The 14,331-nt window shown below is 46.8% G+C and overlaps 2 protein-coding genes and 1 long non-coding RNA gene across 9 annotated transcripts in view; 1 reads left to right on the forward strand and 2 right to left on the reverse strand.

Moving 5' to 3' along the window:
- The window catches only part of LOC121038448 (uncharacterized), a 13,587-nt gene extending 10,702 nt beyond the window's left edge, over positions 1 to 2,885 (reverse strand). Inside the window, exon 1 of the long non-coding RNA XR_005794351.1 lies at positions 2,340 to 2,885. This is a non-coding gene — a long non-coding RNA (uncharacterized LOC121038448). The remainder of the gene's footprint in view (positions 1 to 2,339) is intronic.
- The window catches only part of NFE2 (nuclear factor, erythroid 2), a 7,156-nt gene extending 2,635 nt beyond the window's left edge, over positions 1 to 4,521 (forward strand). For 2 of the 4 annotated variants that reach the window (XM_040487895.1, XM_040487898.1), the window contains exons 2-4: positions 1,556 to 1,667; positions 1,881 to 2,049; positions 3,238 to 4,521. In XM_040487895.1, the coding sequence (XP_040343829.1) occupies positions 1,936 to 2,049; positions 3,238 to 4,245 (1,122 nt within the window). In that variant the 5' untranslated portion in view covers positions 1,556 to 1,667; positions 1,881 to 1,935 and the 3' untranslated portion in view covers positions 4,246 to 4,521. Of the gene's footprint in view, positions 1 to 1,496; positions 1,668 to 1,880; positions 2,050 to 3,237 lie in introns of all 4 variants that reach the window. The other 2 variants (XM_040487896.1, XM_040487899.1) reach the window with 2 other exon arrangements.
- A 3,070-nt stretch (positions 4,522 to 7,591) lies between these two features.
- Positions 7,592 to 14,103, reverse strand: HNRNPA1 (heterogeneous nuclear ribonucleoprotein A1). 4 transcript variants are annotated; one of them, XR_005794352.1, is made up of 12 exons: positions 13,972 to 14,103; positions 13,285 to 13,401; positions 12,887 to 13,033; positions 12,537 to 12,747; positions 12,351 to 12,443; positions 12,178 to 12,270; positions 11,814 to 11,888; positions 11,459 to 11,617; positions 10,742 to 10,897; positions 10,445 to 10,510; positions 7,967 to 8,052; positions 7,592 to 7,732 (listed from the first exon to the last, which is right to left on the reverse strand). XR_005794352.1 is itself a non-coding variant. In XM_040487901.1 (11 exons), exons 1-10 carry the CDS (start codon positions 13,984 to 13,986, stop codon positions 10,455 to 10,457), a joined length of 1,122 nt encoding a protein of 373 aa, XP_040343835.1. In that variant the 5' UTR covers positions 13,987 to 14,103; the 3' UTR covers positions 7,592 to 8,052; positions 10,445 to 10,454. The 4 variants fall into 4 exon arrangements, 3 of the variants coding, with proteins under 3 accessions (XP_040343835.1, XP_040343834.1, XP_040343836.1); XM_040487901.1 differs by having other exon boundaries at positions 7,592 to 8,052; XM_040487900.1 differs by lacking the exons at positions 7,592 to 7,732; positions 7,967 to 8,052 and adding an exon at positions 9,501 to 10,210.
- Positions 14,104 to 14,331: the final 228 nt, after the last annotated feature.

A 14,331-nucleotide genomic window follows, 5' to 3' on the forward strand; every position in this document is an offset into this window, starting at 1 on the left:
GTCCCTGCCCCCTAAACCCCTAAACCCCTTCTCCATTCACTTTGCCTTTGGGCAATTTCCTCCAGAACCTGGGTGGGGGAGGGTGGGGTTCCGGTGTTGAAATGGCATCCTGGACAGACATAAACACCCCACCCACTTTGCCCACTGGCCAAGGGCCTGTGCCTACACCAGCTCCCAGCTCTGGGGATAGCACTGTAACAAAGAGGTGGGGGCAAGGGCTAGGGTAGATCCAGCTTTAAAAGGATAATTTGTAATTCTTGCTAATTTGGGGTAAGTCAAAGAGTGAATTCCATATTAGATAGCTGTGATAGGCCATCTTTGTGATGATCTAAGGTCATGTAATTTGAAGTCATCCAGTCCTATCCTCTGTCCTTTCAGAAGTTTCTCCACCCCCTAGCCTGCTTGCCTTTACTTATATGGCAGGGGTAGGGTGCTGGGTCTGGCCCTAAGATATTGGGAGGCCCCTGCAAAATCTACTTGGAATCTCTTGCCAAAGGCAGAGAGAACAGATGCAGGGAGATGGGTGTTGGGAATAGGGAGGTAGGATGAGGAGAGGGGCAGATAAAGAGGAAGATGAAGGCAGGGGTGAGGGTTTGTTGAGAATGTTAAGCTGCCCACGCAGAAAGGGACCTCTGAGTTCAATTTATCCAACTCCCTGGTTTTATAGATGAGGAAACAGAAGCTCAGAGTAGTGCGATGGCCTTGCCCAACCTCACACTGCTGCTTTGTGGCCGACCAGCAGCTAGAGCCCACATCAAAGAAAGCGGGGGGTGGGGTGTGTGTGTGAAGGGGAGTGTGTATGTATGTAAGGCTCTAAAGGCTATTCCCCAGAAGAGGAGAAAAGAGATTCCACAGAACTGACTGGCCAATATAGGATGTAGACCACCAATAGAGGACCGGAGTATGGACACACAAGAGTGGGATGGGAAGGGGTCTGAGAGGCCAGTACAGGCTAGCAGAGTTAGCTAGTATGTTCCAGACCTGAGCCTGTTATTTCCCAGGTTGGGTGTCACTCTCTGAATGGACATTATAGGATCTTGGTGAAAATCAATCTCATAAACTAGTAACGATAGTGAAAACATCAGTGCAGTTCTTGGTAGTTCTTAATAGGTCTCTGCTATGATTGTCCCTTTAGGAACCCTGGAAGCCTGGCTGTGTGGGTTGGGGTATGGCTGAGATGACCCTGCAGGGACATAGGACAGAGAGGTCCAGTGTACCCAGAGACCATTCCTCCTCTGCTGCCTCCAGCTGATAAACCTCTTATCTGGCACGAGCAGGGGAGCCCAGAGCCAGGATAGGAGGAGAAGGCAGGGCTGCTATCAGCCACCAGGCCTGGGCCATATCTCGGAGAAGGGGAGGGGCTGTCTGCTTGGCTCTTCCCACAACACACTCCTTGGGGATCCCCAAGCACTTACTCTCATCTTGAGAACATGAGACAGAGGAGGAAAACTGAGGACAGAGGAGGAAAGCCAGAGTGATCCCTGATGTTGCCCCAGAACAAGGGAAAAAAACCAAACCAAAACAAACCAGAAGATGTGACTTCTGCCCTGCCCAGCGATACGGTTTTGGGGGAGTAAGAAGTAGGAGGAAGAGAAGGAGGCGTCTTGTCTGAAAAAGAAGGTGAAGCCCTACTGTGCTCCCAAAGGAACCGACTACAGCCACAGCAGGTGAGGCAGAGATCACACCGCAGACAAGCCTTTGCTTAAGGAGTTGGTTGACGAGGACAACATAATGGGGGGGATGAGGCCTGTCCTTCTCTCAGGCGAGGCTGCAGGGAATTCTCCATGGAGGCAGGACAAAATTGCTGGGCACTCGAGGGGCCTTTTCTTTTCTCTTTTTTTTTTTTTCTTTTTTCAAAGCCTGTTTCTCCTTTGCCACAGGTTGCAGGGGCCTTTTGGGCTTTGGGGACCCTGGACCAGGCCCTGGCCCAGTAGGATGCCCCCGTGTCCTCCCCAGCAGAGCAGGAACAGGGTGACACAGTTGCCCACTCTGGAGCTGGGCGAGATGGAACTGACCTGGCAAGAGATCATGTCCATCACTGAGCTGCAGGTGAGCGGGGCTGGGGGAACCTGGGGGAGGGAAGAGCAGAGAAGCAGGGAGGCTGGCTGGGACGAAGGCAGGGGACTGGAGCAAACAGAGAAGCTTCCAGGGACTGGAAAAGGAAGGGTCGGAGTAGGAGGGGGATCCGGATGAAAGACCAGAACATTAAGGGGAAAGGGGTGTAGAGGAGCAGGGGATAAGAGTGGTGGAAGAATCTGATTGGGGGGTGTAAGCGCTCCCAGCAGCCACTCTGCTCACATCATTCTACCCCACCTCCTGCCCCGCCTACCCTTTCTCACCTTCTTCCCTTCTGAACCCCCTCTCCTCCAGTTCTGCCCATCTTCTTCCTTCATTTCCTCCTCTTGCCCTCAGATGCCGGGGCCCCTTTCCCTCAGGTAGTAGAGCAATAGTTCAGGGGCCTCGGGAAGGGGGGTGGTCAGACTATGACGGGGTCCTCGCCTCCTGCTAGTTGGACAAAGGGGTGTCTGTTGGCCTCACAATGATGCCTTTGTCCCCAGCTGGGCTGGAGCACGGTGGCTCCTCCATGTGGATTGGGGGCTCTGTTTCCAGCATGTTCTCTCCTCCTCTCTGCACCTGGGCAGGGACAGAGGGACTGAAGAGGAGAGGGTAGAGCTAGTGCCAGCTCCCCAAGGTGCCTCTTGGCCCCCAGACCTGGCTCTGCCTGCCCCCCCACCCCCCCTTCTCTCCCCTGCCACTGTGCCTGGGTCCTCAGGATCTGCCCTAAGCCCTCCTCCCATGCAGCAGCTCCCTCTGCTGGGCACCCAGGGCATGACCAGGGTCTGAACTTGACCCTTTGACCCCAGATAACCATAGCAGGAAAGGCGTCTGAGGGGGTCATTATAGATAACCACTTCTTGTGTTCCTGAAGGAAATAAAGGAAGAGCAGCCATTTCAACCCAGTCAGAACTTCTGAAGAGGAGATTCCATGTTGTTGCAACATTAGATAGTCTTTTCTGAAGTCGGACTTCAGTGACTTTCATTCAAGTTTAAGCTGCTTTCTGCTTAAAATAGCTGCGCTGCAACCTTACAAGAAGCTTTGGGTGATTTTTTAGCACCTTTCTGTTCCCTTGTTATTATCTCACTGTGTCTTTCAGAAGGACCCAGCTTGATCCTGAGAGAGAGCTGGTTTCTCTTCCTCAGCCTGTCTCCAAAACTTCTTTATGGCTTTTCTTGCAGGGACTAAATGCTCCAAGTGAGACGTCGTTTGAGCCCCCTGCCCAGGCCCCATACCCTGGACCCCCACCGCCTCCAACTTACTGCCCCTGCTCAATCCACCCAGATGCTGGCTTCTCCCTTCCTCCACCACCCTATGAGCTCCCAGCACCCACATCTCATGTCCCAGACCCCTCATACTCCTATGGCAACATGGCCATACCAGTCTCCAAGCCACTGACTCTCTCCGGTCTGCTCAGTGAGCCCCTCTCAGATCCTTTGGCTCTCCTGGACATTGGGCTGCCAGGGGGGCCCCCCAAGCCTCAAGAAGACCCAGAATCTGACTCAGGATTATCCCTCAACTATAGCGATGCTGAATCTCTTGAGCTGGAGGGGACAGAGGCTGGCCGACGGCGCGGCGAGTATGTAGAGATGTACCCGGTGGAGTACCCCTACTCACTTATGCCCAATTCCTTAGCCCACCCCAACTATGCCTTGCCACCTGCAGAGACCCCCTTAGCCTTAGAACCCTCCTCAGGCCCTGTGCGGGCCAAGTCCACTGCACGGGGGGAGGCGGGGAGTCGGGATGAGCGACGGGCCCTGGCCATGAAGATTCCCTTCCCGACGGACAAGATTGTCAACTTGCCGGTAGATGACTTTAATGAGCTGTTGGCGCGGTACCCACTGACGGAGAGCCAGCTGGCATTGGTCCGGGACATCCGACGGCGGGGTAAGAACAAGGTGGCCGCCCAGAACTGTCGCAAGAGAAAGTTGGAGACCATCGTGCAGTTGGAGCGGGAACTGGAGAGGCTGGGCAGCGAGCGGGAGCGGCTCCTCCGGGCCAGAGGGGAGGCCGACCGGACCCTGGAGGTCATGCGCCAACAGCTGACAGAGCTGTACTGTGACATATTCCAGCACCTGCGGGATGAAGCCGGCAACAGCTACTCCCCTGAAGAGTATGCTTTGCAACAGGCCGCTGATGGGGCCATCTTCCTGGTGCCCCGGGGGACCAAGATGGAGGCCACAGACTGAGCTGGCCGAAGGGGTGGGACTGTGATGGAGATTTCCTTTAGTCCCTTCCGATTAAGGTACTCCCCAACCCTGAGGCCCAGAAGGAACTGGGTTCTCTAGACCAGAAGGGGACAGTGAGAACCTGGCGTTTGGAGGGTCCACAGCGTGTTCAGGAAGGCTTGCCTTGAGACAAGCACGTGAGGGGAGGGTTGGAATCTCTTTGCCGTGATTCAGCTTCCCGGGGCTGCAACCTCCTCCTCTTGTTTGAGCTTTGATATATAAAGCGCTCTACACTAATAGCCTTCCACTGTGTCTTCCTTCTCGAGAGCTGAGCACTTCAAGTTCACCGCTTGGTGGTGATGGGGAGGGAACCCTGCCAGGCTCGTTTCTTTCCCCTACAGCTCTGTATGAGAGAGGTATGCAAGAAATTTGGGCTTGAGCAGTGTGGAGATCTACCTGCTTAATCTCCTTTTGCAGAGCCAGGCGCCATGGATGATCTGAAGAAGCCCACCCTCCCTGGTGGCCCAGGATTCAGAGAGCTGAGATTGCGGCCCAAACTGACTGCACCCTCGGTGCAAGGTCTCTGAAGTTTAGGCCTCTCCTTTCCCAATCTTTGGAGCAACAGAAAAGCCTAGAATGCCCACAGGCCTTTTTCTTGTTCTCTCCCTGCTGTCTACTTCCGCAGGACTTCCTCATCATGATTGTGCCAGAGCTCTATTCAGAAGACTGAGATGGTCTTGATTGGAATGAGATAGTTTGATTGGCCATCAGAGTTTCAAGGGATTTCATACCCAAGTCTGGGCAAAATCTGCTCCAGCATGGAGCAGGATATGAATTTTGGTAACATTTTCTATCTCCTTGGTTATGTTAGACACATTACCCTGCTCTTGTTTGGGGCCCTCCCTTTTCTAGATCCTTGAAGATCTAGGGCCTCTTATTTTTCTCTTGAAGCAGAACATGATTGAATGTCAGAATCTGGGGTACCTGGGTGGCTCAGTTGGTTAAGCATCTGACTCTGGATTTGGGCTCAGGTCATGGTCTCCCAGTTTGTGAGTTCGAGTCCTGCCTTAGGCTCTGCGCAGAGCCTACTTGGGATTCTCTGGTCTCTCTCTCTCTCTCTCTGGCCCTCAGTCTCTCAAAAAGAAACATATAGAAACAAGTTTCAGAATCCATCACATCAAAATCCAAACTTTTGACATGACACCTTCATCTCCTAAGTTAGAGTCAGGTGGTTCCCCATCTTTCTAGTCATTGAATTATACCAATTACCTCTTTAGGGTATTTTACTTCTATTTACCTTTCTATTCAATTTGACTAGCTCCATTCCAACAAGGAAAACTTACTTTCAAGTTCTCATAGACAGTTGTGAGACATAAAAGGCAGTGATCAAAAGAGGTGTGGAATCCTTATGCCTATAGATTCTCAGGAACATGGTCTCTAGCCTAGGTTTAGGGAATGAAAGCAACTTAAAAGCTGATTCCTAGTTGATCTTTTAAAAACAGTTCAGACAACTTGTTGACTTTAAAAAAAAAAAAAAAAATTGAAAACGTCGGATCTAGTTGTGAAGGGCAGAGCCTGGGATTAGCTGTTCAGAACTTGGACTAGTTTGGGACACCTGGGTGGCTCAGTCCGTTAAGCGTCTGACTTCAGCCCAGGTCATGATCCCACACTTTGTGGGTTTGAGCCTCGTATCAGGCTCTGCTGACATCTCGGAGGCTGGAGCCTGCTTCAGATTCTGTGTCTCCCTCTCTCTCTGCCCCTCCCTGCTTGCACTCTGTCTCCCAAAAATAAATAAATATTAAAAAAACAAAAACTGGATTAGTTCACCTGAGGGAACATCGGGCAGTGACTTTTTTTTTTTTTTTTTACTTCTAACCAAATTCACAAAAGTGGTTAACCCGGAGGCAAAATCAGACCTTCATTTATTCAACACTTACTGAGCACCTGAGTTCTGGAGATACACCGGGGATGCAAACAGCTAACAGGAGAAATGCCAAGCGCTCAAGATATACCGTAGTGCGGAAGACCACCACGTATGCACACAACTTGGTACGTGGCTACCCAAAGCAACGGGTGGAACACCGGTGGACTGTGACCTGGGTTATATGTTTCAGATTGTAGAACTTCAACAAGGTAATTTTCCTCATCTAAAGAGTATGGGATTTTTTAACAATCTTGTATTTGTAAAACATGTAGCAAAATACACAGAACGGAAGAGGCATTAACCTCACTTTTAATAGGAACGCTTTTTGCAGTCTGGTGGCCTGAGTTGCTGTAACTTCATGTCACAAATTAGATTTTTTAAAGAGCCTGAAATGGGGAGAGGGGCAAGAGGGAGAAATCTTAAGCAGGCTCCAACGCTCAGACTGACATTGACACAGGGTTTGATGCCACCATCCTCAAAGCATGACCTGAACAAAAACGGGGATGTTTGACTGAGCCACCCACGCCCCTTCAAAATTTGATTCTTAAAACTGTGGTAAGTGAAGGCTGCCTATACATTCACAGCTCAATACCCCTCTTTTGCTAGGTTTAAAATCGAGGCTGGATAACCTTTTCTTTAGCATTAGGGGACATTTGTTAAGCATTTGCTAGGGGATTATATTATTGCGCCCAAGCTTTTGATTACCTTGGAAACACGGAGACTTCCTTCCCTTCCATACTCCTCTAATCCTGGTTCCAGATATTTTAGGAACCGGAGATAGCTGGCAATAAATACTTGCGGAGGCCACTGTAAACACCCTACTTCTAACTAGGCTAAGATTTACTCCTGCGCTCAGAGCCAGTTTTTGCTTTCACTAAACCAGGATCCTGATAGTGTAAAACTTCTATAGTAACACCTGGTATGCCTGGGTGGCTCAAATGGTTAAGCATCCAACTTTGGCTCAGGTCACCATCTTGCGGCTCAAGCCCCGTCTGCTCTGGACTGCCCTCAGAGCCAGGAGCCTGCTTCGGATTCTGTCTCCCTCTCTCTCAAACCAATTGTTCCTCCCTAATCTCAACTCAACCTGTGGTTTTGTTTTAAAGTGTTTATGTTGTTCTACCTTTCTTTACCCACCTACATAAGGTCTTGCTTGTTCCTTTATTTTTTTAGTTTATTTTTCAGAGAGAGAGCATAAGCAAGGGAGGGGCAGACAAGGAGACACAGAATCTGAAGCAGGCTCCAAGGCTGTCAGTACAGAGCCCAGCTTGAACTCACAAACTGTGAGATCATGACCTGAGCTGAAGTCACCCAGGCACCCCCATTACTTTAAGTTTAGAAGGATCCAAGTAAGAATTAGAAAGGAACAAAGGGGAAAGACTTCAACTCTGCTAAAAATTCTGATTTACCATATCATGAAAGTGAACGAAACAAGACAGAACCAAGTCGAAATCAAAAGAAATTTTATTTAAAAAGTCCATTCATAAAACTGAATGATTAATTCAAGCTGCAGAACAGCTAACAACTACATGGTAGTGAAAATGAAGTGCAGTGGCTCAGATAAAGGTTGTCCTCATAAGGATGTTCCTGCCAAAAAAAAAAAAAAAAAAAAGTTATGAGGCATTTGCATAAGCATTTGGAAGATCCTACAATTATACTGTTCTGTTGACTGGGAACCCAGCTGCTTTAATCACTTTTTGCTGGCTATGGCCTTTTACTAGACCAGACTATGAAAGTTTTTGTTCTCAGGTACAGCTCGTCACGGTCTACTCTGGCAATACCAAGCACTCTGGGTGCCTGTTAAGTTTGTAAACAGCTTACCTTTTAGCCATAAATTTGGACAGATGAGTTTGTTTTGTTTTATATTTTTAAAGAGAGTTGATTAGCCTGGAGTAGCAGACTCCTCCCTAGAAAAGTAAACAACTTTTAGAACTAGCTTTTTGGGAGACCAAGTCCCAGCTCAGGGTAAACCCCCCACCTCCCCCTCCCCAAAAGGGTCCACCCTCCCTCCCCCCAGACTTTTGGGAAGATTCTAACACATTACTTTGAGCCATCGTTTTAAGGAAATGGGTCAAAGGAAGGTAGGAAATAAAATTAAAGGGCAAAATTATATTGTCACAGAATTAAAGTGTTTACTTCCTTCATTTGGGAGCCACCAAATCTAGGGTGTCAATTTAAGAAAATTCATCTCCAGAAAAACCAAGTTCAGCTTAACTGGACTAGTTTTGGCTCAATATATGAAGGATTAATGTTAACAGAAAACTGGATTTTAGAGAACACTATATGGATGGAAGTAAAATCTGTTCTTACCTACCAGCATAGCAATAAAACCTTTTCTCCTGGTTCTGACTGCTAGTCCTAAGAGTCAGGTGTGCCTTACTCTTGTCTGCCTCCTTTCTCGCGATGGTCACTGAAACTTCACTCCCTCCTAGCTTTCATGGAGCGTGCCGTGGCCTGCCCCTGGCTTATCTGTACTCCACATACCACAAGTGTCTACTCTCAGCTGTAGAGTGTCTGAGCTCGGAGCCATTCGCGCTATGCTTGCTAGCAGTTCCTAGTAGCTGAACATCTCTCCTGGATCTTTAAAGGCATTGTCACGAATCCTGAGGTATCTGCAAACTCCCTCAATAGTTAAGGTTCCACCTGCCATTGCAAACTCAGCCAATATCAAACTCACGGAACTATCACCCATGCTTTCCCACCCACCTCCCACCCGCTCCCCCCTCCGCCCTCCTCCCCAAACTTCCAAGTAACACACCCACGAAATTGGGAGGGAATACACAGTCCTAGTGATAAACAATTCTCTATGCTACCAGGTACAATGGCACTGAAATTGAGGGTACCAAAGGAAGGGCTCAAAAGAACCTATGTAACAAATAACAATGATTGGATATTAAGTGACTGTAAAAAGGCTTCAGAAATCATTTTCTATACAATTAACATTTTAGGATGGTTGTGTGATGTACCATATTTAAAGGAAAACTGCAGTTAGCGTGAATATAGTAAGTTGCCTCCCCATCTCCGCAATTTTAATGTCCAAATCGGTAATTAGTACAGTTCATCTATAGACCTCTATTAAGGACCCACCCAACCACAAAACTGCTGTTTTCCTTTAATGTAAGCCTGTTTTTGTATTAAAAAGAAGATATTCTTACTGGTGCTGGTCAGTTTAAAAAGGTCTCCCAAACACTTCTAATCTGTGGACTTATGGGGTGGCATTAGCCAGCAGCTGGTTTCTATTCTCTGGCAGAGTTTTGAACTTGAATCGTGATAGAAGCATTCAACATTATGAGGGGTAGTGGGTAGGGAAAGTCCAAAGCTCTGCCAGTCCCAAATCCATACAGTTGTCATTCCATTCAAGAGAATATTAAATCGTTTATTGATTACACATGATAATGGACGATACACAAGCTTTAATCCCATCTATAATTTTATCTGATACCATAATTCAATTTAGATATATTGCATAGGATGTGCCAACAATCATATTAATAACCAAATAAACTCCAGGACTTTGCTTGGGTGACCCTTTTAACGGTGAACTCCAGGTCACAACACATTAACTGTCAGTTCAACCACACCAATGTTTGTGGAGACAACGGCTTCTGTGCCCAAGCAGGTTGCAAATAAATTTCAAATGGAACCTGGCATCACCCTGATGGAATTCTAACTTCACACTGTTGGGGTAGTTAACCAAGATGGCTTCAGAGTAGACTAACTTTACACAGCACATTTAAAAAAAGACACATTTATTCAGCGTCATGATCAGACTATTACATTTAGCAATCAACAGCATGGGTGCAAAAAAAAAAATCTACATTAAAACCCTTTGTTGGAATGCTTTACACTTTCCACAGAACAGAAACTAAAATAACCTGTTATACAATTAGTCACAAATACAGTCCTCGAGTTTTTTGCCCATACACATGAGTATTGTCTAAAACATGTCTTCTTTGTAGCAGCTAGGCCCTGCCACCACTGTGCTTGGCTGAGTTCACAAATCTGTTGTAACCTGTAGCTTCCCTGTCACTTCTCTGGCTCTCCTCTCCTGCTAAGCTTTGTTTCCTGTTGAACAATATGGAATAAAGTTGTTAATCTAAACATATTAAGACTCAAGGCTACAATCCAATAGCAAGTTTTGTTTCCCACAAATTTTGCTGATCTGAATATTAACTTAATATCCACAATTTTACTGCAATTATAATGTTAACTATGTTGCACTGCTCAGCTATATTAGGGTTACTGGATTCATCATCATTTATAAAAGTTAACTTCAAACATAAAAAGATGTTTACTTACCTGGCAGTAATTAAAACCTTCTGCCACTGCCATAGCTACTGCTGCTGCTGGAACCGCCATAGCCACCTAAGAATAGAATTTGTCCCTTTAAGCTTTGGAAGCACAAATAGAAACACTTTTTGTATCAGGGGCAATAAAGCCTCAGATCTGAGTTCGGGCGCACATGATTTTCCCAATCTGATTAAGTTCTTGAAAAGCTTTTAGATTGTAGCTTTTCACGGTCTACACACACCTCACCCCAAAATTACTGGACCTGGTTATGGGTACCTCACCCTCTAATAAACATATATACAATACCTTGGTTTCGTGGTTTGGCAAAGTATTGGCCTCCACCACCATAGGGGCCAGAGCTTCTGCCTCCAAAATTTCCTCCTTTCATGGGTCCAAAATTTGAAGATTGATTGTTGTAATTGCCAAAATCATTATAGCTTCCACCACCTCCAAAGTTGCTTCCTAGAAACGGAAAGAGGACCTTTATTTGTTATTTGGAGAAGATGGTTAAGTTCTGAATTCTATTTAGTGCTCAGAGCAAAAAATGTTGCATGATCTGCTTGCCTTCCTCCCAAACTCTGGTGGCTCCAATCATCCTTTTCTGGGCAAGGCACTCAGTTGAATAACTCAGTACTTTTAATAAAATTTACCCAACTTACCATGGCATAATAGCAATATATTCTGTAGGCTTGAAGGTCTGTGCCCATCCGGGGCACTGCAAACACATGCTGGATGTATCAACTAAGTGCCTAGGATCCCAAGGGAGTTAAGACAACTAAATCCTGCTGGAAGCTAATCTAATTCTGATTAAAGACAGGACTATCCACTTATCCATCTATCTTATTTGGGAGTGAGGCGGCCCCAGCTTAAAGCTAGGAGGTAGCATTAGCAAGCCCGTTAAAAAAGAACACCATGCATTGCACCACATAATGCTTTTTAAGAGCATCAAATCCCCTTATGATCATAAACTCTAAAGAGCTAATCTAACTATTGCACCAAGTACTTGGATCACTGGATACCTACCACTACCACCGCCAAAGCCGCCTCCGCCTCCTCCGTTGTTATAGCTGTCATAGCTGCCACTCCCGCCATAGCCACTGCCCTGGTTTCCATAACCCTGTCCACCACTTCCATAGCCTCTGCTTCCTCCAGAGTAACCAGGGCCGCCTCCTCCATAACCACCTACAAGAATACAATTCTTCTCAATAAGACAAAAGTATTCAACAATCAAAACCTGTGCAAGTGTAACACCTAAAAGCCTGCTCACAGCATGCGGTTATGGTCAGAGCTGAGCTGGTCATGCACTACTTTAGCTCTACTACCCTACTCTAGAGATTCCAAAACAAACTTTTCACCTACGTACCCAAGATAAACTTACCATCGTTACCAAATCCGTTATAGCCATCCCCACTGCCACCATATCCACCACCACCTCGACTGCCGCCAAAGCCACCTGGAAAAAAGTAGAGTTTTAACCACTTTCTGAGGTGTATTGGCTGCATACAAATTATACCCTTCCTAAATTCAAGTTTTCTGAAACCCCCCCTGGGTCACAAAAATGATTTCTATACTGAAGACTTAACCCTCCAGTAAGAAGCCACAACACCTGGATAAAAATTAACTTTGGAAAAGCTGGCCCATAGGTACATCCACCATAGGTTGCAAGTGGACAAGTTATCTGGGGATTGTCAAATGACAAGCTTACTATTAATTTTCAGCAAACTATATATAACCACACGTACCTCGCCCACTGAAGTTTCCTCCACGGCCAAAGTTGTCATTCCCACCAAAACCACCTCCACGACCACCACCGAAGTTCCCAGAACCACTTCGACCTTGAAAGAGAAGTTTGAAGTGTTAAACCCACAGATTCGAATGACTTCGTTGCCTGTAAGATCTAATTAAACAAACTCACCTCTTTGGCTGGAAGAAGCACTAGCCATCTCTTGCTTAGATAAAGCTTTCCTTACTTCACAGTTGTGGCCGTTCACAGTATGGTATTTTTGAACTAAAAAAAATTTAAAAGAGAACACAATCTCAAAGACTAGAATACAGCACGGGTTTCAGAAACCTTAGCGAGTTGCATGCCCCGGAGACTTACTGACAATCTTGTCTACAGAGTCATGGTCATCAAAGGTCACAAAAGCAAAGCCTCTCTTTTTGCCACTGCCTCGGTCAGTCATGATTTCAATCACTTCAATTTTCCCATACTGTTCAAAATAATCTCTTAGATGATGTTCTTCAGTGTCTTCTTTAATGCCACCGACAAAAATCTTTTTCACAGTTAAGTGGGCACCAGGTCTTTGAGAATCCTAATGAGAAAGCCCAATTAATTTACTTCCCAATAAAACTATCCTTTATCAAGATCATTAAGAAGTTTAACATCCCCAAACGCAAAGTCCGCTTAGTGGCACACTTTTAAATAACCGAGAAAAGAACTAGATCACTCACTTCTCTCGAGACAGCCCTCTTTGGTTCCACAACTCTTCCATCCACCTTGTGTGGCCTTGCATTCATGGCTGCATCCACCTCTTCCACAGTGGCATAGGTGACAAACCCAAAGCCTCTGGAGCGCTTGGTGTTTGGATCTCTCATTACCTGAAACGTTAATAAAATTTACTACATAATAAAACCCCAGAGACTACTGTCATTTCTACCATGAGTAAATACAAGGCCCTTCAGTTTCCCACTAAATTAACAAGGGAGCCTCTAATCAGCTAAAGCCACACCTTCCCTTGCCAGATTATTTTCAACCATAATCCCGTTAACAATCTTCACAAGTAATCACAACAAGATAATCCAAAGAAATCAACTAGTCCTACTGGCCTTTTGTCTCTTCTAAGTCTTACCACACAGTCCGTAAGCGTTCCCCATTGCTCAAAATGGCTCCTCAGACTCTCATCGGTTGTTTCAAAGCTCAAACCTCCAATGAAAAGCTTCCGCAGCTGTTCAGGCTCTTTGGGAGACTAGGAGTCGGGGGAAAAAATCATTACGTGGGGGGGGTTACAACACAAAAAAGCTTCCAGTTAGGAGAAGCAAAGCTACACGACAATGATACATAGTACTTATTGTTCCTTTGGGTCGCCGCAAGCCACGTGCTTCTCCCCATTAGGGGAGACGATATGTTGGGGGCTGGGAAGCCCCGAGCGCATGCGTCCCAACTCTCCCTCCGACGCACGCGCAACAAAAGGACGGAGCTGGAAGAATACAGAGCCAATAGAGAACTACATCTGCTCCTTAAGAAAATCGTCCCCTGATACAAGGTGAAAAAATAAAAGGAAACAAAACAATCGAATATGCATAAGGGTTTTGCCAGGAGGAACAAGCCCGGAGTGAAAACTAAGTGTTGCAAGACGGCGGCCTCATGGCGACGACGAGGACAAAATGGCGACCCGAACTTTGGGAGGGGTAGGCCCTTGGCAGCAACGGAAGAAATGCCGAGCCAGAGCCGGCGCAAGCAGCCAAACCAAACCACATCCCACCGAATTCAGTAACGGCGAGAAAGAAAATTAGGCCGAAGAGAGCGTGTTACTCACCTCTGACTTAGACATGACGGCGGTGGGAGGGGAGACTTTCACGATGCTTCCTCGGCGGCGTCCACGGGCAGAAAGGAGTAATCTAACGAACGTATCTGCCAGCCTACCTTCTGCCTCGCTTTTTTATCCCGCCTCCTCGCTTCAGGCATTGGTAGACTCCGCCCCTGAGTGTCTCTGATTGGATATTTGCAGCAGCTGCCCCCCTGCTATTGGTCTGTAGTGCCGCATTGCTGTGTAACGTCATCCGTTTGGGCGTTCTACGCAGTCTCCACCCCTTAGTGTTCATTGGTTCCTGAACAATATTACTCTTAGCCAGTGTGATTGGCTCGCCAACCAATCATTCATATTTGAATGTATCTA

Source organism: Herpailurus yagouaroundi, unplaced genomic scaffold (genome assembly GCF_014898765.1).
Source record: "Herpailurus yagouaroundi ecotype Mexico unplaced genomic scaffold, PumYag 166, whole genome shotgun sequence".
Lineage (NCBI taxonomy): Eukaryota > Metazoa > Chordata > Mammalia > Carnivora > Felidae > Herpailurus > Herpailurus yagouaroundi.

What these genes read in the sequence shown, in the direction of transcription:
- HNRNPA1 (XM_040487901.1), bottom strand. An exon ending in AGAGGGCTGTCTCGAGAGAA is followed by an intron (nt 12,748 to 12,886) that starts GTGAGTGATCTA and finishes CTTTCTCATTAG; the next exon opens with GATTCTCAAAGACCTGGTGC. An exon ending in CTCTGTAGACAAGATTGTCA is followed by an intron (nt 12,444 to 12,536) that starts GTAAGTCTCCGG and finishes AATTTTTTTTAG; the next exon opens with TTCAAAAATACCATACTGTG.